A 27824-nucleotide genomic window follows, 5' to 3' on the forward strand; every position below is an offset into this window, starting at 1 on the left:
AACAACACCCCTTAAGTAGGTGATCTAAAGTCTAAACCTAGGAAATTGTTTTCATTTTTACTTGTTAAATCATAAGAGTGTCCACGAGCCCCATGGCTTCTCTGTGCAATCATGGTCTACAGCAAACAGGAGAAAAATAGAGCAGGATCAGCCAAAGGTGGAATTTTTTATACATTTTTTTTTTTCTGGCAGTCTCTGATTTCCCTGATACAGAGCTTGAGTTGTGTCTAATAGTGTTTGGATTTTTCTTCCCTGAATTTATGGTTGTTTTTTAAGCCTGAAGAGCCTTTTAGCATGTGCTGTGTCCCATGCCAGGGATTTCCACAGCCTCGTGCAGGGTGTTCCACTGCTCAGGGAAGTCTCTGTGAAGCAACAACCTTCTCTTCTCCTTCTGTGCCTTGCACATGTATTGACTTTGGGTTTTTGACAAGTTTCTTACATTACTGTAGTGTTTTTATACTTCTGATTTTATTTTTCCTGTTTTCCTTGAATGGACCCAGCTCCCACTTGCAGAGGATGTCTGATGGACATCCAGAAATACTTTGGTAATAATACATTACCAAAATACTTAGTTGAACTTGTGCTGGAGTTCTGTTGGTGCTTGTGATTTCTGGGATACCCCAGCCCACACGTCTTGTGACACATGAGTGAATCCCAGCCTGCTTTTTCTACATCACTTGGCTTCCTTCCACACTATAAAGATGTTATTACAGAATTATAAAATGATCAAAGTTGAAGGAGTGGCTTTATTTTGGTCAGATTAAGTATTTTTAGGTTTTCCTCTGTTCCTAAAGAATTTAAGCTTTCCATCCTGTAATATTTACCCGCTCAGAACATTCATGGAATAGTTTGGGTTGGAAAGGACCTTAAAGCCCATCTCATTTCACCTCTGCCATGGTCAGGGACACATCCCACTATCCCAGGTTGCTCCAAGCCCTGTCCAGCCTGGCCTTGGACACTTCCAGGGATGGGGCAGCCACAGCTGCTCTGGGCACCCTGTGCCAGGGCCTGCCCACCCTCACAGGGAGGAATTCCCTCCTAGTCTTGAAGCATTTGTCTGTTGAGAAGCCTCCTGAACAACCTGACTGTGTTTCTGTCTCTGTGGTCCCATGGGTGTCACACACCCAGCTCTGATGAGCTGCTGGATGCCTTTAGAAGCTCTTGTGCTGCTGTTTTGCTGAAACAATTGGAAATTGGCCAAGACTTGAGTGGAGGTTATGAACTTCAATTCGGGTCTCACCATGAAACCTGGAATCCCAGCAAAACAAATTTTGGTGGAGTCAAGCTGCCAGGAGCAGGGAGGCTTGACTTGGGAAGAGTTTCTGGCTGGAAAAACAGATAAATAAGTGCCACCATTGGGGTCATAGAGGGGTTTCTTCTCAGTGATGTTGCTAATAATGGTCCTTGCTCTGGAACTGCTCAAACAGCCAGGCTTGAACTTCCAGTAGGGATGTCTGCTTACTTGGAATTGTCCTACACCTGCCAAACCAAGACTAGAAGTGTCCGAACACATGGTGTGCATGACTCAGAGACAGCAACAGTAGCATTGCATGTGACATTCTGCTCAATAAATTAGCCAATTAATCCTGCCAAATGACGTGTCTGGCTGCAGCTCCCACTGTTAGCTGAAGGAGGGAGAGCAGAGGGAGCCTGGTTGTGTCACCACAGGAGCCACCTCGTCCCCTTGTCCCCTCGGTGGCTCAGCAGTTCAGCTGCCTGTGCAGCCAGATGGTCCCAGTGAGCTCTGAGATGTCAGAATTGTCATCACATGCAGCTTTGGGAGAAAAACGGGGGATTTTTTCCTAATAAGAAGAGTTTTAATGGTGATTTCCTTCTTGAATGTTCAGAATAAACATTTTTAAATGTGTTACTCTTGAGTAATAGTCAGAGGAAAACTTAGGCTGGAAGGGACCGACCTACTTGGCCAGTGCCTGAAGGATGTATGTGGGTATCAATAACCTGATGCACTTGACATCATCAAAAACTAGTGAAAAGTCTTTTTTTTTTCCTTTTTCTAAGTTATTCAGTCAAGTTTTGCATTTCCTTGGTGCAGTTGGACAGAGTAGCAAACAGCCCAGTAATTCAGAAGCTAAATCCTGAGATGAGTTTTCATGTGAGATGTTTCCACATGAACAGAGGATGTGATAACTGCCTGTTCCTTAGCAGTGGCTCTGTGGCTCCCTGTGCCACATGCTCCATCAGCTTCCATGTTCCAAGACTTTCTGACAGGGCACTGAAGTTGCATCTGTCCCCTCCCAGCAGCTCCAGTTCCTCTGCCTGCCATGTGCCTCGGATGAGGATCCCTAGTCAGCTTGGATTAGCAAAGGAGCAGACTGGATTTCATGTGTCTCAGACATCTTAAGATGCTTCACACTAGATTAAGTGATGGAGCAGGGAGAAGTTTGTCAAAGGGATCTAAACTGTAGGAATGTGGCTCTTCTTGGTGCTTTTCAGAACTGCTCAATACTGGTGGATGGATCCAGCAGATTCAGAGAAAGTCCTGAGTCAGGAGTAACCAACTCACAGATATCTCTGATGTGCTGCTTTGGATATTTGATGCTGTCTCTGATGTTTCAGGGCCTCCTTGTTTTAGGGAAACCAAGAGCTCCCCTGTAATTCCCTTCCTGTAACTGGAGGAATGTTTGCACATAGAAATGGATTTTTGTGATTCTTCCTTGAATATTTCTCCCTGCAGAAGTCGAGCAAGGCCCTGCTGCACAGTGACCATCTGCCAGCTTCTTCCTTCTCACTGTGGAATTAAATATCTAACAACCTAAAATAGTGTCTGAGCACTTTGCCTTCATGTGAGCAGCAAAACAAAACAGCAGAGCTTGGGCATGGAGTCAGAGACCTGATGGTCAATCCATAGGGTGTCTCAGGAAAGCACATCTTTCCTTTAGGAAATGTAATTCATTTAGGTTTTGGGTAGTCTGGGATATGATCCATTTGTTCAGCAAGGTAATTGAAGTAGTTTTAATCATCTCTGTGCTAACTAGTTGCATTGCTCTCATCAGTCCTCTAGTGCCAGTGTTGTACTGAACTGTTTAATGAATGGTTTTTGTCCTAAAAGTCACATTGCTCCAGCATCCTGACTGGAGTCAGGATCATTCAAGTCTCCAACATGTTTCTGGTACTGGATAAGTCATTTGAGATGTCATTTGGAGTTTGTGAAATAAACTGAGTTATTTGTCCATGGTCAAACAGACCAAGATCCTGGAATGGTTCAACTTCTTGGGCAGTTACCAAAGGACAAAGCTTTGGCTTTGCTTGAACTGTTCCTTGCACAGCCAGCAGCATCTCAGGACCCCCCTGCCTGGTTTGGGATGAGTAAAAGCAACTGCTTTTCCCATGGCTTGCAGGAGTCCTGCAGCAGCTGGGTCCTGCTGGTGGCACACCAGGGCCTCATTGGCTGTGTCCTGTGGGCTCTGTGTGCCTGTGGATAACAGAAATGGTCCTTCTGTTTTGAGGCTGATTCCAGATTAGAAGAATTAAATCTTCTTTTCAGGAGCTGCTGGAACAAGTCCAGAGAAGAGTACAGAATGTTTCAGGGCTGGAGCCAGGCTGGGAGAGCTGGGGCTGCTCACCTGGAGGAGGAGCAACTCCAGGGAGGCCTCAGAGCCCCTGCCAGTGCACCTGAAGGGGCTCCAGGAGAGCTGGAGAGGGACTGGGGACAAGGCATGGAGGGACAGGACACAGGGAATGGCTTCCCATTGCCAGAGGGCAGGCGTAGATGGGATACTGGGGAGGGAATTCTTTTCTGTGAGGGTGGTGAGGCCCTGGCACAGTTTGCCCCATCCCTGGAAGTGTCCAAGGCCAGGTTGGACAGGGCTTGGAGCAACCTGATCTAGTGGAAGGTGTTCTTACCCATGAGGGGGTAAAATGAGATGAACTTTAAGGTCCCTTCCAACCCAAACTATTCTGGGCTTTATTACCACATTTCAAAGCACCTCTGGCATCTCTCCCTGAAGCATCACCTTTGGAAGGTAAAATGGAAGTAAAAACTTCCAGGTTTCTTCTGGCTGCATGGAGCTGATGCTCAAGCTTCCACATAGTGACAGCTTCTGCCTGTGCACATCGTGTGCAGAAGTCATGCATTTTTGATTCAGTAGTAGTTTATTTTTATGTCAGCTGGCAGATGAGTCACACCTTCCCCCACCCCTCACAGTCCCACCTTGGCACATGTGATTGATTCATTCACACACGTGCATTGTGTCACAGCGCTGGAGCCAGTGGTCATTGCCAGCATGGGGAGGTGACACAGGCAAGTGGATGTGGGACGTCATGAGCCTCCAGAGTGGCGTGGTGAGGAGCAGAAGAGGAGTGTGATAGGCTGGAGAACCCCAGGAAACCGAGATCTCTGCAGTGCCCAGCCCACGCAGGGGATGAGTCACAGTGTAGGAGCAGAACGTTCTGAGTCAGGGAGGGCTATGTCAGTGCATATAGAATATTGACGGATTCTGTGGTTTTGTTTTAATTCCTGCTCTGTAAACAAGTTCACCTCTAATGAAGTATGGAGTCTGTGTGTTTACTTTGGGATCTCTCTGTGTTGCACAACTCGCCAGAGTGAAGCAGTCTGTTTACTTGTCAGGAGGTAGGACTGAGGGAAATGAAGGTGTTATAAATAACCAATCCTTTGCATAGTCTAGTCAATATTTGCATATATATTCCTCAGTGTGGCTGAGCTGTCTGCTATCCATGCTGCCTATGGAGTTCTCCTGTTGGGATTGCTCGTGTTGAGCACCTTTTCCTGTGTTGCTCTTGCTGTACCCACACACATTTTGTATGTATCGGTGTGCTTTATGAAGAAATTCTTTCCATGCCAGTTGCACAATGCTGTCATTCACGTGGCAATTATGGGTCATTTTGATGAAGCTCGTTATAGGATGGATGTAAACAAGTCTCCGTAGTGGAGCTGCCAACACCACAATTTTATGGGGAGGTCGTTGAGCACAACTCTCTTCCCCAAGGGAGCAGGAGTAAGTGCAGGCCATGTGAGGGAGGGTTAGTGCAAGTGGTCCCCACCCTTATTAATTAAGAAGTGTGAACACACCCATTAACAGTGGCTACAGTCTCTGTAATCTCCAGAATTCCCACCGATATTTGCCACCTGGATAGAAACATTGCTGTGGCCAGGAGCTGAGCCAGGTCACCCCTCAGCAGGGGCTGGTTTGGGGGGAATGATCATAAAATCATGGAGTGGTTTGGATTGGAAGGGACCTTAAAGCTCATCTCGTGGCCATATGGGCACACCTTCCACTAGACCAGCTTGCTCAGAACTCTCTCCAACTTGGCCTTGAACATTTCCAAGGGCTCCCCTTTGCACCCCAAAGTGAGTTTGGACTTGTGTGGAGCAACACGTGGCTGTCACCTGAGGTATTTTATGTCCTACTTATTGTATGGGTTTGTTCATACCTGTCACACTACAACACTCTGGATGAGCACTGCAGCCTCTTCCTTTGAAATACTGGAAATATTTTATATTGCCAGTGTTCGGTGACTGTAAGTATTTAATAAGTGACTCATCTGTGCAAGGTGATACAAAACTGACATCTCTTTACAAGGAAACAGCTTTGGGACACATCTCATGTCACTCATTCCCTACCTCAGATGCCTACAGTAGACCTGAAGGTTTTAAGATGTTGGGTTAATTTTCTATCAGTGAGGAAAAATGTCTCCATTCTCAAATCCTGCGCAGAAGTGTGCCCTTGGCCAGAAGTGGGAGATATCAGCAATGGAGATACAGTTTCATTCTACTGAAGGTGTTGTTTTTAGGCAAAAACCGGAGACCCTAATGCTGAGCTGTATATTAAGGAATGGTGATAGCAGCTTCATTGTAAAGTCAGAGTAGTCCAAGGAGCTTGAACCTGAGGGATCCTGGATTCCAAGCTTTTGAATTGCAGAATGAAATGTAGTGGATTACTGTAAAGTGCTCAGTTAGACCCTGCTGCTCTCAGGGCTGGCTTGCTGTTGATCTCCAGAGAATTATGTTTCACTATTTAAAAATACATGGCTTTTCTTTCATGTGGCCATTCCCTTGTTAGGAAGGGCTTCCTGAATGTGCACATTTCAGCATCTCAGCATCAGAAGTTTTAACTTCCTTGGGCTAAATTTAGATTTTGTCAATTGGAAGTTATCAGATGCTTTTAAAGCAAGGCCATTAATATTTGAATATGAGATTAGGGCAGTTTCCTTTTCATGTTCCGAAAAGTCCTCATGCATCTCCTGCTCTTCTGGTATTTGTGGCAGTAATCACAAATCAAACACCAGCAGCTCCAGGCAGCAACTCCAAATCCAACACCAGCAACTGAAGGGGAGCAGCAGCGGGATGCTGGGAAGCTGGAAAATGCCTTTCCTGGAGACACTTTTCCCTGAAGCCTGACATGGCCGTAAACCTGGAGCAGCTGCACTCATCCAGGTCATCCCAGATGCCCCACTGGGTTCTCCTCATGGTCAGCAATGCCCACTGAGAGCAGGCTGTGGGTTGTGGGATGTGCTGCTGCCCTGAGGATCCAGCAGGACTCAAGGAGAGAGACAGACATTTCATCATTAAGATCCCTGTGCTGTTTCTGGTACTTTCCAGGAGACCCTGAGCTGAACTATGCCTTGCTGGCTGTGCTTGGGAACTGGAATTCCTCAGCCATTGGAGTGGGGAGGTGAAGACCACAGAACCACAGACTGGTTTGGGTTGGGAGGCACCTTAATGCTCATCTCATTCCATTCCCTGCCATGGACAGGGACACCTTCCACTATCTCAGGCTGCTCCAAGCCCTGTCCAGCCTGGACTTGAAAACTTCCAGGGATGGGGAGTCCACATGACACGTGATGTTTGAAGATAAACTTTGGAATTTATATTTACATTGAATGAAAAACCCAGTTTGGCAATGAGAGCCAGGATAATTAATAAGGATTAGGAGCTGGTTTGCTATTCTGCTTGTCCCCCTTTCTATCCCTTCTTTGAACATTCTTCAAGCCATAGGGATGCTGCACTTAGGAACTAATTGAGGTCTAAAGCTATAAAATCAGTTTTGAGGGGGGCTGCTGTGTCAGGTGTTGAGCACTGCCTTGACCCAAAGCTCTTTCCCCTTTGGAAGGTGGGTGCTGGATTTAGTGGGATCCCTTCCAGTGCAGCAGAGGCATGCTACACACACTGTAGGTTTCTAAGGTGAAACACTGAGCTGTGCCAGGAAAGTCCTGTTATGGAGGGCTGCCCACCTCCCAGACAGGCTCTCCAATGGGTTTGGAATTTGTGTTTTGGAGCTGTGCCCTGCCTGCTATTGAAAAACCTCCTCTCATATCTAAAAGATAAGCCACAGGCTCTGCCTGAGTGTGATGGGTCGGGCTGGAGTTCTGAAGTTTTGTAATAATTTTTCTGTCTGAAAGTTCCTACCCGCTCTTACTTGACTCTCTTAAGGTGAAACAGAGATGGTATCTGGAGGCAGGATCTGATTTGGTGCCTCTGAACTTCTGTTGGCAGCAGGTTCTCCTGCCATTAGAGGGAGTGGGAGGTTTTCCCTCAGGCTGGAAGGACTGTGTGGGTAACACTTCCCTACTCATGTGAAAAATCCCTTTTTCCCTCCAATCCTACAGTAGTGATGGGACTGATGGGAGCCAATCTCTTGCTTTGTTGTGGAGAGTTTGCCTGATTTGATTCTTACCCATTACTTTCTACTCTGATGCTGCTGCAGGGGCAGACCTGCAGAAATCCACCCTCCCAGTGGGACCAGTGGGAGTTCTGGGGGCCCGAGCTGCACCCACAGCTTTGCAGGAAGATCCCAGCACAGCTCTGGGGTGACACATAGGGCTGTACTGCCAGAAATGGCCCCAGGTTGTCCCAGCACAGTCTGGTGGGAACCTGGCCTTCAGCTGCCTGAGCGAGGCTGAGCATCCTCTTCCTCCTGAGCACCCAGAGGTACATGTCCAATACCACATCTGCTTTATCCAGCTGCATCTGACCCCTGATTTGCCATCCCAGGTAAAAATGCTGCTGGATGCAGGACAAATCCTGCCTGTTATGTGCCAGTCTGGCCCTAGGTCTCTGTGCTGTGCTGGTGCCACTGCCTGTGGCCCCTGCTCAGGGCTGTGGCTGCAGCCCAGGCTGGCAGAGCTTCCCTGCATTGTCATCATGGAAGTGTCACCCTGTGTGCAGCTGGGCAGGGAGCAGGGAAAAGCTCTGCCTCCAGCCAACAGATCCAATGGAGATGAGCTGAGGAAGAGCAGGAGCCACCTGGGACTTGGTGTGATCAAACCAAAATGATTCTCTGGGCACCAGAGCAGCAATTCAGCACAAGCTATTTGTTTTTGCTGCTTTTGTGGCATTTTTCATCTGCCCAGAAATAGCTTCTTCCCTGGCACTGCTTCTGGAGTGAAATTTGAGTGCTGCTGAGCAACCAAGAACTCTTGTTGTTGATTTTTCTCGAGGTTATACCTGTAATGTCATTAACACACATCACTTCATGTGCATAACGTGTTGCTGAGGGGCAGTTCTGATCTCTGCTCCCTGTCACCAGCAACACCACCTGAGGGAATAGTTGGAGCTATATTAGGGAGGTTTGGGTTGGATATTGGGAAAAGGCTCTTCCCCCAGGGGGTGCTGGGGCACTGAACAGGCTCCCCCCAGGGAATGGTCACAGCCCCAGGGCTGCCACAGCTCTGGAGTGTTTGGACAATTTCTCAGGCACAGGGTGGGATTGTTGGGGTGTCTGTGCAGGGACAGGACTTGGACTTGTTGGTCCTTGTAAGTCCCTTCCAGCACAGGATATTCCATGATTCTATGAATTTGTTCTCAAAAGAAAAGAAAACTACCAAGGGACCCCATGATTTCATCTCAACTCCCTCTCAGCAGGTAGGGCTGAGCAATTGCACAGCAAAGGAAAACTGATCAGGAGCAACTTCCAATTGCTCCTTGGATTTTTATTTTCTTTTTTTGTTTTTGAGGGGGAAGGAGGAATTTGTTTCTTTGTTGGTTTCTTTCTCTCTTTTTGGTTGGGTTTTTCTGGGTGTTCTTAAACAGCAGAGCCCAGTTGGCCACCCAGATGTGCTCTGGCAGAGCTCACACAGGTATGTGACCTGCAGTGGAGCAGAGTCACAGAATTGTTTAGGTTGGAAAAGAATCCTTCTCAAACCATCAAGTCCAACCACACCCCAGCACTGACAAGGCCACCATGACCCCCTGTTCCCAAGTGCCACATCCACGTGGCTCTTAAATCCCTCCAGGAATGTTATTGAGTGGCTCTACCACTGCCCTGGGCAGTTCCAGTGGTTTTCTTTCATCCTTGTCCTTGTATTGCAGGTGTGTGGGAAAAGGTAATAAGGATAGAACTTAAGCTAGAACTTTTTTGGATGGTTTAAAATAACTCTTCTAAAATTATTTACTGGTTTTATCTATCCTTCTTTTAAGGTGTTGTTCTATGTGCCAGCTGCCATCGTCACTGGAGCAACATGTTGTGTTGGATACAAAATCCAACAGTAACATGGAGATTTGAATGCAGCTATTTCCCCCAAGCCCTAGAAATGTGAATTCAGTCTTTTGAAACTTGAGAAAAAAACAATTTATTGTGCTGTACTTTATTTTTCTGTGTTTGTCAAGAATAGAAACAGTTTCACTTGACAGAGCTAAGAAAATGCCTGTGAATGGGTGTTTCTGGGTAAATTTCCCAGATTTTGAAAGTTTTCCTGCATTTGACCTTTCCAGATAGGGTTGATTCTCCTGCCAACCTTTTTTTTATCTTTATGAATACAAATATGAATGTCTCCTTGGTACCCCCTCTTCAAGTACTTCTTGCTTTGTGGATGTGAAGAGTTGTTTAATTGAGAGAAGCCATGATGTCAGGAAACCAGCTTGTACCACTCAAGGAAGATGAAATGCCACCCTGTTCTAATAACACAACGATCCTGAGATTTGTTTTTCTGCAGTTGAAGTAAAAATCAAATTGTTTGGATTTTTACCAGCATCAAGAACAAATATGTTCTTCCTTCTGTCCTTCCCGGGTCTGTTTTTCTCCTGCTCCTTTTCCCCTACCTTTTCTTTTTGTAGATTCAAATATTACCAAAATGAAACAAAACACAGCAGGATTTAAATCCATCCTGCATAATCTGAGATGAGCTGGAGTGAGGCTGGAGTCTTGGAGTCCACATGGAACTCCCAGGAGATGACAGCAGCTCTGTCTCCTCCAGCTCATACACAGCTGTTGTCGTCTCTTCCCATGAAAAGCTCAGCTCTCTCTGCCATCATCAGGGGAGAAGGTGTTGATCCAGTACCTTCCTGTGCCTTTCCCATCCCTGGAAGTGTTCCAGGCCAGGTTGGATGTGTCTTGGCGCAGCCTGGTCTACTGGAAGGTGTCCCTGCCCATGGCAGCTTTGAGGTCCCTTCCAGCTTCTGATGTTCTCCTTTGAGTTATTTCCTCTCGAGTTCAGAGAGTGTTTGAGCTGTGCCTTTTCCAGGTCCAAGGCCAGGAGCAGGGCCTTGCTCTGCCTCTCCTCCTCCTCACCCACTGATGGGCTAAAGCAGAATGTTCTGCTGCAGAAATTCCTGCTAGGCAGTGGTACAAGAGCATTCAGCATTGCTAGAAGTGATTTATTGCCTAGACAAAGCAGAGAAAAGATGCTGTGAGAAGCTGGCAGCAGAGCTGAGTGTCTGGCAGCAGCTGGAGCAAACAGCAGGAGGATTTTCAGGGACAGGAGATGTGTGAGGGGTCTGGACAGGTCTGGCTGCTCTTCACCTTGTTCAGGTGAGTGAGAAAGAACTAAAGTTAAATGTTGGGCTCTCAAACCACAGTATCAGAGCTCAAGAGAGCAAGGAAAATGTTCAGGAGCTTTACAGGCTGGAAGCACTCACAGCATGGTGGTGCTCTCTGTGGATCACCATTGGAGCTGCCTTCCTCCAGATCCTCCAACCCCTCTTCTCCATGTGGATGTTTCTGTGTGGTTTTTGGATCAGACCCCTGTTTTTAGGTTCTTCCCTAATCTTATGCCGGTTCAAGGTTTGTGAAGCCTAGGAGTGGTTGGTGAGATTGTGGCAGACCTTTTCCACCACCTCTTTTTCCACCTGCAGGTGAGCTGGTGCTGGAGTCACAAATTGCATTTTCTGCTTGTTTTCCTTCACATCTCAACTGCTGTTTCTCAAACAAGAGAAAACACTCAATCACCCAAAATCTCTGTGCTTCCCTAAGCTCCTCCAGGGTAGATTGAAGGTGAAGGACTGTATTATAAAGCTTTTGCAGCTGTACTTTGAAGGAAGTTATCTCTGAAAGGCATCCAATCAAATGTATAAAAGACCCTTAGGACCAAGTTATTCCCAGTAACAAGTCCCATTTCAACTTTTCTCCCATCTTTCTATTTTTGAAGCAGACTATTCCAAAATCTGAAGGGCAGGATGAGTCTTTTTACTTGCAGCTCACAGAAATAACCTGTTAACTAATGTGCTCAGGTAAATTTACATGGGACATGTTTGAAGACATTAAAAGCTGAGATCTTGGCCCAGTCAATGTTGATCACAAATCTTCTCTTTCAGCCAGGATTTTATTCCGATTTGAAAATTAGGAGAAGGGTAGATCCTCATTAGTGTAATCAGCTTAAATGGGTTGACTACTCTAAAGCAATTTGTTTAATTTGTTTGGAACATGTTTAATTTTAGCTATAGATATTCAGCCCTCTCACAGTTGCTATTTATGGTGTTCATCGTGTAATTTTGTGTTCTGTGATTTGTAAAAATAAACTTTCTGCTCTGAATGAGAATTTTGTGACAATCTACGGCCCATTCATCAGAGCCTCTTTAAAACCACACAGAACTTTCTGTGCACTGATGCTTCTGGTGTGTGTGTCTGCATCTCTTTCAGTGAGAAGGAGTTCTTGCTGCCCACACAGAGCGTGGGTTTGCATTAAGCATCAGCTTTTTGCTGGCCTTGGATTCCTCCCCGCTCTGGGTATGGAATTTGGGGCTCTTCAGGAGTGTCTCCCCTCTGCAATAGAGCTCAGTGTCAAAACCTGCATGAGGAGAGGGTCTGAATCCTTCTTAAATTCTTGAAATTGAGGACATCAGCTTCTCTATTTGGCTACACCTCATTGAAGGGCAGTGGAAAACAACTCCCCATGGGAGCAAAAGCCATGGGTGGTTCTGAAACTGCTGGTATTGATCACAAGCTCTGGATGTTTCCTGGTGATTTGCTGTATGGGATGTGGCACTTGTCCCTCCATTGATGTAGATGCCAGGTGCATCTTCCTGCACTTACTCCCTCATTCCTCCTTGGATGTATTTTACTTGCTGTTGATGAAGTTTATTGATAGCCTGTCGTGATGCTCACACAGAGCCTCAGGCTCTTCTGGAGCAGGTGGGTTCTGCTTCCTGTGCCCTCCATGCAGGGCAGGTGCTGCAAACTCTGATTTCCCTCAGGCATAACCTTAGATTGGCATCTCTGCCCATCACCATTTCATAACCAGGCCTGGAAATGGCTTTGGAATGTCTGTGTGCCTGAACCAGTGTGGTTTTTTGGAGTATGTTGGATGTCTGAGGAGTTTTGTGGCCATTAGTCATGCTGTAAAAGATATGGCAGCAAGATAACATTACTCAAATCATCCAGGGCATTGATCTTGTGGTGGAAGTTCCTGGAAGATGTTGCTCCAGGTGTTAATCCAGCTCAGATGAAGCTCTCTGGAAGAGCTGTGATCCTGCTCTTTGTTACTATTCCCATTCTTGTGTTCAAGCTCAAGCCAAGTGGTTTTTTGGGTTGATCCAACATATTGTTCAGCCTCAGAGCATGAGGAAGGATGGGAAAGTCCCTTTTGGTGGCAGCCCAGAGCAGTGAGAGTTTAGCATCCCCAGAAAGCCAAGGCCAGTCTCGGGAGTGTGGGGGAATCAAAGTCTTGAGTTTTTGGCTTTGATGTCTGCATTTGCTCTCATTCCAGCAGTGATGCTTTAATCTACAAAATGCTTTGCTAGGTTTTCGCTGTGCTCAGCTTGAATTTCTTCCAAGACATCACTCTGCTGAAATAGCAGAATTTGCCTGTGGATTCCGGTGCAGCAATCAGTCTGTGTTTATTGGGGTGATAAACTTCCTGTGAGAGTGAGGGTGGAGTGGGCCCTTTTCCATGTAGCTGAGCCAAATCACTCAGCAGCGAGACCAAAGCCGTTAAGCAAATTGAGATGATTTCTGCTTGCAGCAGTCTCTGCTGTAATAAACTGGTTTTCCTCCAAAGGAGAACCTGCACATATCATGCCTGTATTTTCTTCCCTTAGTGGATTGCTTTTGTTTGATACCATGGAGAAATTCCTACTTCTGATGTGATTTCATGCATTAATTGAATTAAACAGATCCTGGTTTGTGCTTCAAGTGTTGAGTTGTACCTTTGAATCCTCAGTGTGAGACTCTGCTCTGCTGGTGGCTTTTCATCTCTCTGAATTCAGAGCTGCTCACCTACAGCATGACACCATGGCTTTGTGTGACCTTTCCAGTCCTCTCCCACTGCGATTACTTTCCATTAAAAACCTCAACTCCAACTGCCTTTTTCCTCCATCAATCTCTTTAGTTGGCAACATCCTTCTTAAGTATTTACAGAGCTGCTGGTAATATTTATGGAGTTCCTGTGGTTCACTGTGACAATGGACTCAGCACCAGGACACAATGCTTTTGGCTGAAATAGAGCCAAGCTACGTCATAAATTATGCAGATGGGCTGTGACAAAATCAAATTTTATGCAGATTTTTTTAGGCTGACTCTTTTTACTGTTCAGAATGGCTCTGGAGCTGGCGCTATCTCAAGTTTCATCCAGTTTTATCCGCCAACACACCCTTTAATGTGTACATCAAGTTCATCTTTCGAGCTTTTCCTCTTCCCAAAAAGATGGTGAACGTTGAGTTGAGCTTGAGTGAGCTGAGGATGTGTTATGCTGAGTACCTCCCAACTTTATTTCCATAACTGGTGTGGAGCTGAGGATCCTTGGTGTGGGCTGGGAGCTCCACAGGGCTCATCAGTGATGCTCCTTTGGATCCAGGACACAGCAGTGCAGGCTGGCTCTGGAATTCAGAGGGATGTTACAGCAGCTTTATCCTGGCAAAGGCAAGAGGGAAGTCCTTGACTGCAGAGCTGGCAGTCAGAGAAAACCCTCAGGGAAAAATCGAACCCTAAAAATATGCCTGAAGCCAATGATATCTCCTGTATTCTGACATTTAGGATGCTTTTTTATGCTCTTCACTAAGGCCTCACTTTGCCAGAGCTCCCACAGAAAGCAGAGCTTTCCTGAGGGTTTAAGACAAAGAGGGTACCCCCAGGGTAGTCTGGGCTGTAAGCTCTGAGTAGGTAAAGCTGCAGGAATTGGGATCCCAGAGAGCACTAAGTAGTGTTGCTTCCTTCCCTACATGAAATCCCCACCTTTTGGGTCTTGCTGCAATCTGTCTTTCTGGGTCTTATGCCCAGTAGAAAATTCATTTGATTGCAATGCTTGCCCCTTACCAAGTGAGGCTGTAAATGTTCTCATATTCCCCTGGGAATATTAATATTAAATGGGATCCTTCACCTTCTTTAAGAGCCTTTCTACAATTTTATTCTCCTGCATGCCTTAGTTATCAGAGTCCTAACCCTAATTCCTTCCTCAGTTCCACTATTTGAGACTTATAGAAATTGTGGTAGAAGTACTCATTGTCTGTCTGTATCTAGAATCTATAATGGGCTCAGGTTTAAACTTTGCATAAAATATTCTGTTACTCTCTTCTTCTCTATTATTATTCTATTATTCTCTAAAAAATAGAGATGCTTATCTTGGTGTTAGAGGTGACTTTGTAGGTAAGTCCTCATCAGACTTCACTGAAAACCCAGTGGTTCACCGTGAGTCACTTCAAGAGCTGTTGCAATTATTCCAGCCTTCAGCACTAGGCTGATGACATTAAATTGCCATTTGTGTTGATTTGGGGATATTTGAAAGCATCTTGGAGCTGCCTGGATCATATGCCATCATTGTTTGGCTTTCTGAATTGCTTCTGCATCAAACCATCCTGTGTTCCTTGAGGATTTAATGAGTGTGACTGCTTCCTGAAGCATGGAGCTCTGTTAGGAGCAGCAGCCTCCCAAACCCAGGTTGGGTCAGTGTTTTACATGGGACACAAAACACTGGTTAGGCAGGGAATTCCTGCAATGCTCTGTAATGTCCCATTAATGCATCCTGCTGACAGATTCCCTGAGCATGTGAATTAATGAGATTAAAACCCTCCTCAGGTAATCTTTGTCAAACTGCAATTTGTTCTTTTGGAGCAGGACTTGGGAGCACAAGTTCTGTGTTATTTACAGTTTGGTGATCTCAGTGCTGCTTTGTTATGTTGTTGGCAGGTTGCAGAGTTCCAAGTGCCTTTGGGTGGATTAGCAGGGTTTCCCTAAATCTGGAGTAGGACATGCACTTGTTGTGTTGCTGATGTTCTCTCCAGCCTGGAATGTTTCACTGCCTGAGCACCTCACAACAAACTCTGCACTTAATTAGTCAAGTATTTTGCTATATCTAACATTGATCACTTATGCAAATCCAGGTGCATGCCTGCACTTGTTTAAAACATGCCATAAAATTAGTAATCACAGTGCTTTCAGGTCCTGTGCACTATAATTTGTGGATCTCTGTGGGGAAAAAACATAGCATTGCTCCCCTTGCTCAGCCTTTATACTGAATACCAGGACACCGAATCTTTGGGCATTCAAACGCATATTTTGTTTTGACATGAGACAAAGCCCTGTATTTCAAAATAAAACCTTTCTGTTGTGTTTTGGAGCTGCTTATGAGGTGTAGACTGGAAATACAGAGATATTTAAACATGCTACCCAGCTTGTAGGACACCGAGGGCTGGTGTAGGTGCTGATTAGCAAAATGAGCACTTGGGCCTGTGCTAAATTCCTCCTGTATGGGCTGCTGTGGTTTCCTTTTTGACTCAAAGGTAATTCCAGGAGTGCTGTGCAGCTCTCTGAGTCTTCCAACATCAAGGCTGGTTTTTTTTTCCCTCTCCTTCTGATGCCTTTCAGAAAGCTGATCCACCCAAAAATCCCCTGCCAGCTGAGTATCAACACTGCACTCCCACAGAGCAGTCTGTTGGGTGGGAAGATGGGCTCTGGCTCCTACCAGTTCAATGTTGATAGTTGTGTTGTGTGCACATATGCTAATGACCATGATCACCTATTTTTGTGTGGTGATTGGTCAAAATTTAAAACTTTTCCCTATTTTATAGGAAAGGGGTTTTTTCCTTTTCACTGAGTGTAAACTTTGTGTAAGGTTGTGCTGAAAAACAAGAGCTGGGTGCTATTCTGGTGACAAAGCAGCCCTTTTTTGGCCATGCTTCATTTTCTCCAAGGATTGTTATCTTCCTAACTGCTCCAGCAAGTGCCAGCCCACATCTGGAGCTGTTCTCTGCCTGGTTTTTAGTGGAACACAGGGAACTTTGTGTCTTGTTCTCTAAATCCAAGCCTTTAAGCTGCCAAAGCTCGATGCTTTGAGGTGGACTTGTTAAGTGCTCTGAAATCCCTTTTGTCTGTGCAGGGGTGTAGCTGAGCAGAGCCTGCACTGCTCAGGTTTGGCCTTTGGTTCAGTCACAGTTTGTGCTGGGATTTATTTCCTTGCTGGGCAGCAGCAGATAGAACACTCAAGAAGTGACAATAAACTGCCTAACAAAAGGTGTGCACGCAGGAGGAGGGGAATTATCTTTGTCCCATTGACTGATTCCAGTTCTTTTCCCTATTCTTCCAGCTGAAGGGCTCCCCCAGGTGTATTACTTTGGGCCCTGTGGGAAGTACAATGCCATGGTATTGGAGCTGCTTGGTCCCAGCCTGGAAGATCTGTTTGACCTCTGTGACAGGACCTTCACCCTGAAGACGGTGTTAATGATTGCCATTCAGCTGGTGAGTGATGGCAGGGCCCTGCCCTGGGGTGTTCTGGGGTGTCCTTCCATCCTAGGGTGGGCACAGTGCAAGGTTCAGGGCTGAGAGAATCTGCTTCCATCATAGAATCACCAGGTTTGAGTTGGAAAGAACCTTCAAGGATCTAATCCCACCCTCCCTGCCATGGGCAGGGACAACTTCCACTATCCCAGATTGCTCCAAGCCCTGTCCAACCTGGACTGGAGCATTTCCAGGCATGGGGCAGCCACAGCTTCTCTGGGAAACCTGTGCCAGAACCTCCCCAGCCTCACATTCTCCCCAATATCCCCTCTAACCCTGTGCTCTGGCAGCAGGAAGCAGTTTCCCCTTGTCCTGTCACTCCAATCCCTTGTCCAAGGTCCCTGTCCATCTTTCCTATAAAAGAAAACCTCTCAGGGGTGAGGAGGACTCCTGCCCATGAAGGGAAGGTCGGATGATGTTGATGAGGAGCTGGCTCCCTGCACAGCAGAACCAGTGCAGCTGGATTCCTACGGACTCACATCCCCTACACGCCCCCGCCCCGTGCCTGCCCCAGCTCCCTCCCTTCCCTCTCTTTGGACATCCCAGGAACATCTCATTTCTCACCCACTCCGTGGGACACACAGAGCACAGCACCCTCCCACACTCCTACCAGTTCTGCTGGTTTGGTGCTACTGGGCTGCCCATAGACTGAAACCTCACGGGGCAGTGGGAGCTGAGCCCTCCTCAGCCAAAATAGCAGCATTTGAGAGCTCTGCTTTTGTCAAATGTGCTCAAAAATTTGGTCAATCAAATGGGTTTAAATTCCTGACACTTGGAATAGAATAGTTCTATGGGCAACAAAACAGAGCCTTTAATGTACCTGAAAAGGAAAGGAAGTCAAGCTGGAAGGGATCCAGGCTTGGATTTGGGTTTGTGCTAAAAGTGAGCAACATGAAAGCTGAACATACTAAATGTGGTGTGGAAACTTCCACAAGTCAGTGGGGCCAGCCAGTCAGTTTGGGTTTTTTGGTTTTCAGACTGGCTTGCAGATTCCCAAGTACCTAAATATCTGCAGATATCTAGATCTTGCATAGCTGGACCTTGGGATCACCCAGATACTCCACAGCAGAGTTGGAATTGTATATTCACACTAATATCTCTGTGGATAGAAGTGTGGTAGGGAAGAGGAGATGTAAGGGATGAGGAACACAATCCTTTCCAGGTAAACTGAAGTTTGACACAGCAGAATCTCAAATGGAAAACTGAGGTCAGAACTGCAGAAGTTTGAACAGCACCTGCCTGGTACTGAGGCCTCCCCAGCAAAGCAGTCAAGTTCTCTTGGTTTTGAGTGTTTCTTTATCAATGGAAAACCAATTTATAGTATTGGCTTTGATTAAATCAAGTGGCAACAGCTGGCAAAGCCTCAGATGCAGCTTGTGTGACCTTTGGAGGGAAAATATAAAGATGTAAATTCATACCCAAGGGACTGCTGGGGAAATCAAGACTGTCACAGCCATGGCTGCTGCCTTCTGCTGTGTCCTGGGGCTGCAGCTCAGCTCTGGGCTTGGATGTTCTTCACTGGCATCACCTGTTGATCTTGTGGCCAGGCTGCAGCTCAGCAGGGCACTGGTGCCAGGTGGAAAACACGTGCAGGGGGACAGCAAAAGCAGCTGGAAATGGAGGAGCTGATGTTCTCTCTCAGGATCAGGTGCTCCTCTGGCCACGGGGAGATGCTGTAGGGCTTTCTCAGTCTCCTCAGGGCAGGTTACATGAGTTTCCAGCTTGGAGTGTGCACATCTAAGGGGACAGATCAGATATGCTCAGGTGTGCCCCATCACCTGGCCCTGGGAGAAGTGTTTTCCAGAGGGGCTGGCACTTACTGCACAAATGAAATGAAAACTCTTTGCTCTAGCCACAAGGATTTAGGGAAAATCTTTCTCCCACACTAAATGATTGCAGTCACTGTGTCACACTCCTTTGTGAGACACCTAGAAAGGAAAGCTGGACTCTCAAACTCCTTGGGCTCACATCCATGAATTACATTTCATTCCTGCTTCTGAGTGGCCAAGTCTGCTTAAGCTGTAATTCTAGCCATGGGCATTTGTCCCCATCTTTCTCCTCATACTTAGGATGATCCACATGTCTGTAGGAGCATCCAGTCCTGTGGTCAGTTTTTAAGCAGAGGCATCCTGGAAAGATATTTTTTGATACATATTTCTGCTTGGCTGGTGTGAATGAGCTTGACAGGCTGCAGCATCTCAGGGCTGGGGTGGATCCTTTCCAGATGTTAGAAGAAAGAGGAGTTTCTCTAGGAAAAATAAGGGCAATGTCTCTTAAGAAGTGCCACGTGGGATTACAGGAGAATTCAAACATAGTTTTACATTAGGAAGGCTCTCCTGGCTGAGGATAACAATGAGTCTTCAAGGAAGGCAGCCTGTTTGGGAATTGCTCAGACTCAAACTGCTTCCTCCATACTCCACATGCAGCTGAAGACATCCAGTAGATCACATCCAGTGGCTGAAACTCCTGAACAAAGCCAAGCTTGGCAATTAAAATGTGGTCACTATGTCAGTCCCCACAGCCCATAAATCAGGGGAGAACGTTTTTTTATTCAGACTTCTGTTTTTCACTCTTGGCCAAGCCCAGCCTGTACAAAGCTCACTGACAGCTTACAGCAATGTCTGTTGTGCCACCAGGCCCTGGAAAAATACTCTGGATGTGATCTGGACTGAGTTGTGGCAGGATGTTATTCTACCAGTGACCATCAAAATTGCCTTTGAACAAGATTAATTTCATTCTCTGCTGATTTGATCTATATTTAAGCAGCTGATGTGTGGAAGGGCTCAAATTGATCAGGAAGGTCTAGAGATGGAACTGCTGTCAAGATCAGTCTCTTAAGAGTTACCTTTCTGGGATAAGAGGGTTTGTTACACTTGCTGCCTTGGCAGGAGGAAGGCACACGAAAGCACGGGTTTCTTTGGCACCTGCTAAATGTCACAATATCCTCTCATTTCTCCACCACAGCACAGGGGTCCTCCTGTGTGCCAAGGGATTCTCCCCCCTCCTAAAGGTTTCTCTGACATCTGAAATGGAAATTTATGGCTCCAAGGATGGACTCAGCCAGCCGTGGCCATGGAAATCCCTCTGTAATTCACAGTCTTCCATCTACCCCAGTGCTCCCCTGCTTGCTGTTTTTCCAGTGTCAGAGCAATTCCAAGTTAGTCCCACTTCCTGGAGTGGTTTCTCTGCCTCTAAAAGAATTAATTCAGAGTGTTTTGAGCCTGTAGTTCAAACCCAAAGGAGCAGGCACCTGTGCATCCAGCACATTTCTGGAGCGGGAGCTCCACCTCCCCTTTTCTTCAGCTGAGGTTGTGCCCCAGCACTGCTGCTCTTGTGTGCTCAGACAGAGCCTGCAAGGGAGATGCAGCCCAGACACTCCACATCACAGCAGCCACCAGCAGGGACAGTGGCTTGTCAGGCTGAATAAAGCATGGAAGCTACTCCAAGAAACATCTTTTTGACTTGGGGAGTGTCTTTCAGCTGCCGTGGCTGAGCAAAGCTCTCCAGCATGAAGCGTCCAGGCAGGTGGAAGTAAAGAAGGAATATGAAAGACCCCACAGCAGCTCTCTGTGTGTGTGTGTGTGGTGGAAGCAAAAAAGGCAGGTGGGAGGAAAAAAGGCAAGAAAATAAGTACCCTTGATTGCTGCTGGAGCATAATGGCTCACCTGACACCTCAGCTGTCCAGGTTGTTGTCCTGCCTGCTGCAACTTGCAGAGAGTTTTTAAAGAAGAAAAAAAATGGGCCTTTTTCAGGCTCTCTAATTGCTGTTGGGATTTCAACAAGTGAGCTGCTTTGGTAGCAGGAACAAATCAAATGAGCCAGTCAGGCTCCACTTGGAAGCTTGTTATGTGTGGAGAGGCGAGGAAACTCTTTGTTCCACTTTCAAGGGCTGCATCTTCATTTGAATTGCCTCCCAACGTGGCTTTTTGTCTCACGACCTGCTGCTGTGTCCTGTAGGTGATTCAAAGTGTGAAGAATGACTGAAGAGCATCTGCTCTGCTCTGCACCGGCCTGTAATTGATTGGAAATAATGGCTGTTAGCCGTGAAACCCATTTTCTCTGCACACTGGAATCAATCACTGCGTCGAGGGGAGGGAGCGGCAGCACGTGTTGTTCCCTTCTTTGAAGAGTCTTGGAGCAAATTCTGGTTTTTAAGCCTGATTCACCCGCAGCCAATTTTTTCCTGTCTGCTGCCCTCCCTGTACAGCTGTTTATTTTATAAGGAGGGCTGCCCCCTCCTGCCTGCTCCTTCTTTCCAAGAGGTGGAAATGCAGCAGATTTTCCTTTAAAATAGGGTGCATGACAAGGGCCTGGGAGTGTGATGGAGGATCACATGCATGTGGACTTTTAAAACCAGGTGTGGGTCCAAGATCTGTAAAGAGAAAGAGTGGTCTGGGTTTGGCACCTGGGAGTGTGTGTCTGGATTCAGTGAGAAATGAAGGAGCAGTCAGGGTGTGCCAGCCCAGCGGAGTGAGCAGGGGGTTGGAAGGGCTGATGGGGGGTCCCTGCTGCTTGGCTGGGGCAGAGATGGCTCAGTGAGCCAGAGACTCCATCCTGCAGAGCTTTCCCAGCAGGATCCACCCAGTGGGGGTGACCAGCTGGTGGCCCTCACCCTGGATGTCCCTGTGCTGTCCCTCGTAGCGGTGTGGCAGTGACCTCTGGGGACTGAGGCTCGATAGTGCAAAACTGGGAGTTGGTGGAACTTTGCAGAGCTTTCGTAGCATCGCCAGCCCACAAATACCTGGGTGAATCCCAGTAGCCTTTCCAGAGAAGCATCTTGTTTAAGCCACTGTGCCCTTTGGCATGCAGGGCAGCTGCAACCAGGACAGCCATAAATCGGGGTTCTCGTGTGTTCATTTGAAACATATAAAGGCAATTAAAGGTAATAAATTAAATGAAATTGAGAATTATTTTCCTTTGGAATCATCTCCTAAATTCAGGACCCAAGGAGAACTGCTTGACAATACTTCTGCAATATGTTTGTTTTCCATAGCAATTTTAATGATGATCTTCTGAGTAAGGTGTGTTGTTAGAGGCACTCGGTCACCTCAGAAGTGGGGTTCCTGCCCTTCCACCTTCCAATTCAGTCAAGCTTCCAGAAAAACATTAGTCAAAAGCTGAAAAATATTCCAGCTATTCCTAGCTGACAGCAATGAGATTAATTATTATTTTAGTCGGCTTTGAAGATCATAAAGCTTCTGCCTGCCCAAAAATCCCCCTCCACGAAGAATCTGGCATGTCTAAGACAACATATGGGTCGAGGGAGGAAGGTGATAAGACACAGAGCAACAGGGGAAGGAGGTGGGCAAGGGAAGAGCTCTTGGTAACCGGTTTAGTATGTTTAAAATCAATACAAAAAGGCTGCTGCAGCTCCCGTGGCATCCTGCCAAGAGCTGCATCCCAGTGGTAACGCCTCAGAAACAGCCCTTGCCATTTCCGTGGGAATAAAGCAGGGAGCACAGCATGATAGCCTTGGAAAGGAGGGGATGACACATTCCTCTTCCAGCTCTGCTGGGAGCCAGAGCTCTGCTGACAAGTAGCATTTCCCTCCTTTTTGCAGATCTCTCGGATGGAGTACGTGCATTCCAAGAACCTCATCTACCGCGACGTCAAGCCGGAGAACTTCCTCATCGGCCGGCAGGGCAACAAGAAGGAGCACGTCATCCACATCATAGACTTTGGATTGGCCAAGGAGTACATCGACCCTGAAACCAAAAAACACATTCCCTACAGGGAGCACAAGAGTCTCACTGGAACAGCGAGATACATGTCCATCAACACACACCTTGGCAAAGGTTTGTCTGCGTGGGGGGAACTTGCAGAGTGCTCTTCAGGCTGGAGCAGCTCTCTGAGGTCACTGAGTCCAACAATTGACCAGCACTGCTGTGTTCACCTCTAAACCGTGTCCCCAAGTGTCACATTCACACGTCTTTTGAACACTTCCCAGCATGGTGGCTCCACCACTGCCCTGGGCAGCCTGTTCAATCCTTGACAAACCTCTCAGTGAATTATTTTCTCGAATATCCAACCTAAACCTTCCCTGGTGTTGCTTGAGGCTGTTTCCTCTTGTCCTTTGTTCCTCTGTCCTTTGTTCCCTGGGAGCAGAGCCCAACCCCGCCCCCCTGGCTTCCCTCTCCTGTCAGGAGTTGTGCAGAGCCAGAAGGTCCCTCCTGAGCCTCCTTTTCTCCAGGCTGAGCCTTCCCAGCACCTTCAGCTGCTCCTGGTGCTGTAGCTCCTTCCCTAGCTCCAGTCCCTTCCCTGGACACATTCCAGCTTGCCATTTGAATCCTGCAGACCTCCCATAGCATTCTGGCTGAGCTCCCTTGTGCCCCTGAAGCTATTTGTGAACCTCCCAATGCCATTTACAGTTGTGTGCCTCTTTTTTTTTTCTCCCTTCTTTTGAGGAATTGAGCCAGCTGAAATGTTGGAAGCCTCATAATTACAGTTTTTATTAGGAACTAAATAACTAGGAGCAGCCCTGCACTGATAAAAGACAAGCAGGCAGGCAGTGATTGCTGCACTGGATGATAGACAAATAGATTTTTATAGCACAGCACTGTCCCAATGCCTTCCAGTTCCAGGTGTTAGAGTTGGATGTTCCCTGACCTAGTAACTGGTTGGAGAAAATAAATTATTTAAATAACTTTAAACCTGGCTTTCATCTCCTCTCTTCGCTGCTTTCTTTCCTAACAGAAGATTGCATTTCTGTGGCTGAAAGGCAAAAAATAACTTATTAAATGTTTATATTCTCTTAAATCCATACAAGCAGTGAGATAATGGAATATTTTCCAGGAGGCCTCCTAGCATGTTGGCTCCCACTTGGAGAGCTCACTGTCTTTGGGGAGTAAGGAGGGATGAGCCTGGTTTCTAATTTTGGAAAGTGAGGAGTCAGGCAGGGATGGAGGAATGGGAGGGTGCAGTGGGAGCAGGGTGGGAAGCTGCTGATGAGGGCGCTGTGGAAGGAAGATGTGTTTGTGTTTGAAGTGCACCATGTGCCTTCCTTAGGACCCATCTCCCACAGGATTTCAGCTCCCACCATGGCTCATGCAGGGGAAGGGTCCAAATCAATTTTGGGGGAGTATTTGAGGGGGCTGTCCCTGCCCAGAGGGGTTGTGAGGAGCTGATGCTTCACTGGTGAGACCAGCCCAGGTGGAATCAATCTTTTCATGTTTCAAACACGGGAGTCTTGACTCCAGTTTTTCTGAGAGACAAGTGCACTCAACCATCTTCCTAGAAGTCCATGTGCATCACTGCACTAAATTACCCAGGGCATCCTCCTTTTTTCCTCTTTTTATCAGGGTAGCTGCAGAAACTGTTTCAGTTCCCTTTTCCTGAGTGTTCCCACTCCCAGCATCTCCTGCAGGTGAAGTGGCTGCAGTGTTGTGGGCTGGATCTGCTCTGGATCATGGATCATGTTGTTTGGAGCAGGTGGGGTTCAGAGGAGGGGAGGGTGCACCAAATGAGTCCACGAGCTCAGTGAACCCAAGAGTGCAGCTCAGCCCCGCCCAGTGTTGCCTCCACATCTGTTGTTCTCTTCTATCCTCCCCAGGGGTTTTGGATACATTTTGCCTGCTTGTTTTAGGATATTTTTCCTTTGGCTCTGTGCCCTTTCCCCCCCCCCCCCTTCATTTATAGTTACAACATCTGCATGTGGCAGCAGCAGCAAGTGTTCCATGGCGCTGGAAGGAGCTATTTTTGATCTGCTCTGATGAGCAGCAGAGGAAATTGGGAAAGGGTTGGCACTGTGCAAGGGTAGATCCCTGCAGCTGGCTGTGAGTATCTCATTCCCATTTAGTCCAGAGGAAATTATCCAGCACCACATGGCAACACTGACACTGCTAGGTCAGAGAAGAATTGAGGCACTGCTTTATTCCTCTGCAATTAAGAGTTGTCCATTCTGGCTCAGGCTGGATTGTGCAGTTCCCATGTTACCTCATGGCTTCTGGCTGATTTTACACATTTTCTGGCTTTCTGAAACAGCTTCTGGTTTTGCACAAGATCTGAGCTGCAGACAGTGAGTGAATGTCCCTGTGGTACCTTTATCTCAGGTACAGGTGTGGCTGCTGCTGAGATCTCCGAGCCATTTCTGCTTCTGCAGCAATAATTTGTCATCTCTTCTCTTTCAGAGCAAAGTCGTCGAGATGACTTAGAAGCCCTTGGCCATATGTTCATGTATTTCCTCCGAGGCAGCCTGCCCTGGCAAGGATTGAAGGTAGGTTCAAGCTTTAGGTTTTGTCCTTTAAAACTTTGGCTAGTCTCTACCCAGAGGAGAATCCACTGGGGAAACATTGGCAAAATCCAGCCTGAAACACCATCCTCTCCTTTGTGTCCTTGCAGCCTAACACCCAGGCATTAAGTTTAGCTGCAGGGAAGATTTTAAGGTAGAAATACTTTACCTGGCACTTTAATTTGCCAGATTGGTACAATTTTGGAGAGAAGGTTGAACAGAGAGAGACAGGGACAGCAATGAGAGAGCTGTGATTGTAAGCTGCCCTGAACTGGAGCGTGACTGGGACACAGTGATTGTTTATGAAATTCCAGTTACGGCAACACAATCCCCCAGCAGCATCTGTGATCCCTGTTTATAATGGAGCAGTTTGATGGCTTTAGATGCACAGATGGACTTCAGCTTGAAAAACTGGTTTTCTGGCACAAGTATTGGACTTGGCTTCCCTCCAGAGACACTGGACACTCAGTGCTGGGGAGTTTATGAGATGCTGTGTACAATGTGGAGAGCTGCAAGAAATTGAGTTGCTGACTGCCGCCAACATCCATCAGCTGAGCTAACAAGGAGTAAATCATTTGCTGGCTCCAGAGCTGTTGGAAGCTGCATCTTCACTTCTCTATCACCTCCCTGATGATTAAGCTACTGTGTTCAGCTTTGGCATTGAAGGGAGTGAAGGGACTGATCAAGTTAGGCTCATCAGGAAAGACAAGAGCTCCTGTTGGAAAAGGAGCCAAGGCTTTGGGTTCAGGAGCTGCTTGGCAGAGCTCTGCATTGGTCAGTGGGTTCCAATTAGGTTGATAGAACTTGTCCAGCTTTTTTTTTCTTTTTTTTTACCACCTATCCAGAGTTAGTCTCAGCTCAGCTTCATCAGGCACATGCCAGAAATGTTGGCAACAGCTCATAAAAGCAACAAAAGGTTTTTCAAGCATGAAAGGGATTGTGAAAGAAATCAGAGTCTCTCTGATTTTATGTCCACACCTCTCTGTAAGTGTGTTATTCTAGTATGTATTTTCTTTCTGGCTTAGTTGAACTCATCTGCTTTAAATTAATCCTGTAAATTATTCTAAAATAATTCCAAGTTTATACAAAGTTCTACAAAAGTTCCTCAGTTCAGTGTTAGCCTTGATAAGAATTAGTTGACTCCTTTTTGAGGTCCAGGGCAAACGCAGACTCTCCAGCTGATTTAGAATGTGGCATCTTTGCCCTTCTAGGTCTCCTCAGCTTACATTTTTGGTCTGTACTGTCAGGGCTGTATCTGCAAAGAATGTCTACAGTGCTAATTATGCTGCTGCCAGGTCTTACATTATTACATTATTATATATCTTATTTTGAAATGGAGGCAAGAAACCCCACTTTTAGGGTGCCAGCTGGAGTTCTCTGCCTCAGGTTGATTTAGGTGGGAAATCCAACTGCAAATGGTTTCATTTTCTTGTTGACTAGATATTAAACCAGTGCTGAGTGATGGATGCTTTGGGGGTGAAAGGAAAGGCTGTGTGGGAGCAGCCTGGGATTTGGGAGAAGTGCACTGATCTAGAGTCATATTCAATGTGGTAACATTCTGTTGCACAGAGGAAAACCCAAATTGCTGTGCAGTGGGTCTGTGAATTTCACCCAAATTGCTGTGAATGTGCTGTGCAACTGCTGTGCATTTGTTTGTGAAGGCAGCTCAATGGCTGGGGAGGTCCAGATGTGCCATCACAGTTCATGGACCTTTATTTCCTTCTCCCATGAAACCTTCCCTGCACAGTCCTCAGGACTGGGCAGTGAGAAATGAGCCTTGTAAGACACTAATAAGGGTCCTGCCTTTCATGAACGAAGATGTTTTGAACATCCTTGGATGTTCTCTCCTGTGAAATACTCCCACTGGTGTAGTTCAGGATGCAGTTCAGTTACAAGTAGCATCTCCTGATGTCACCCAGAATGGGCATTAAACACCTTGTTTTTCTTCCCACACAGCATGTCCTTTCTCACATGGTTGAACTCTTTCTCCACAACTGTTTTGTCTTTGTGCGCTGCAGGCTGACACCTTAAAAGAGAGATATCAGAAGATTGGGGACACAAAGAGAAACACTCCAGTTGAAGTTCTCTGTGAGAACTTTCCAGGTAAAGCCCTGATGGGATTGTGTGAGTTCAGCAGGAGGTGGCCATATCTTGTTAAATAGGATGGGCCTGCACTCCTCTCTCAGAAAGTATTGGATGACGTGTATCCCTCATGCTGGCAAACAACTGAAGCTGCTCCTATAAATTAGCAGGGCCTGAGGTCTTAAAATTAACAAAATTCTTCTCATTAAGGAGGCTGGACAGTGCTCAAGGGCCTTGTATGCCTGTTTTACTTCTTGGCTTCCTTCCAAAAGAGCTCATTCTTTTCCCTTTCCCAAATGACCGTGCTGGAACTACCAAGTTAATTCTTTTCCAAATGGAAGGTTTTGCAGGTATTGCAGGTGTAGGTGGCCTGCTTGGAAGATGGAATGGTGTGTCTGTCCATGAATTCCACCTTCTGGGAGCAGTTTTAAGGAGAGTGTTACTAAAGAGTGCTTCTAGCCAAGCCCAACACCTGATCTCCAGTTTAGCAGACCTTGGAGCTGGGAGAGCAGGGTACAGAGTTAGTGCCTTCCCCAGGGTCCCCTGGCCACAGAGTGGGCTTGGGAGGTTTTGTGGAGTGTTCTGAAGGCCTGATACCAGGGAGAGCACCCACA

The 27824-nt window shown here is 46.8% G+C and overlaps 1 protein-coding gene across 2 annotated transcripts in view; it reads left to right on the forward strand.

Annotated features, from left to right (window-relative positions):
• CSNK1G1 (casein kinase 1 gamma 1) overlaps window positions 1-27824 on the forward strand; it is a 98281-nt gene that overhangs the window by 53502 nt on the left and 16955 nt on the right. For both annotated transcript variants that reach the window (XM_066558585.1, XM_066558586.1), the window contains exons 6-9: window positions 16711-16862; window positions 22462-22696; window positions 25028-25113; window positions 27147-27231. In XM_066558585.1, coding sequence (XP_066414682.1) covers window positions 16711-16862; window positions 22462-22696; window positions 25028-25113; window positions 27147-27231 — 558 coding nt within the window. The remainder of the gene's footprint in view (window positions 1-16710; window positions 16863-22461; window positions 22697-25027; window positions 25114-27146; window positions 27232-27824) is intronic.

This window comes from Molothrus aeneus, chromosome 13 (genome assembly GCF_037042795.1).
Source record: "Molothrus aeneus isolate 106 chromosome 13, BPBGC_Maene_1.0, whole genome shotgun sequence".
In the NCBI taxonomy this organism is placed as follows: Eukaryota; Metazoa; Chordata; class Aves; order Passeriformes; family Icteridae; genus Molothrus; species Molothrus aeneus.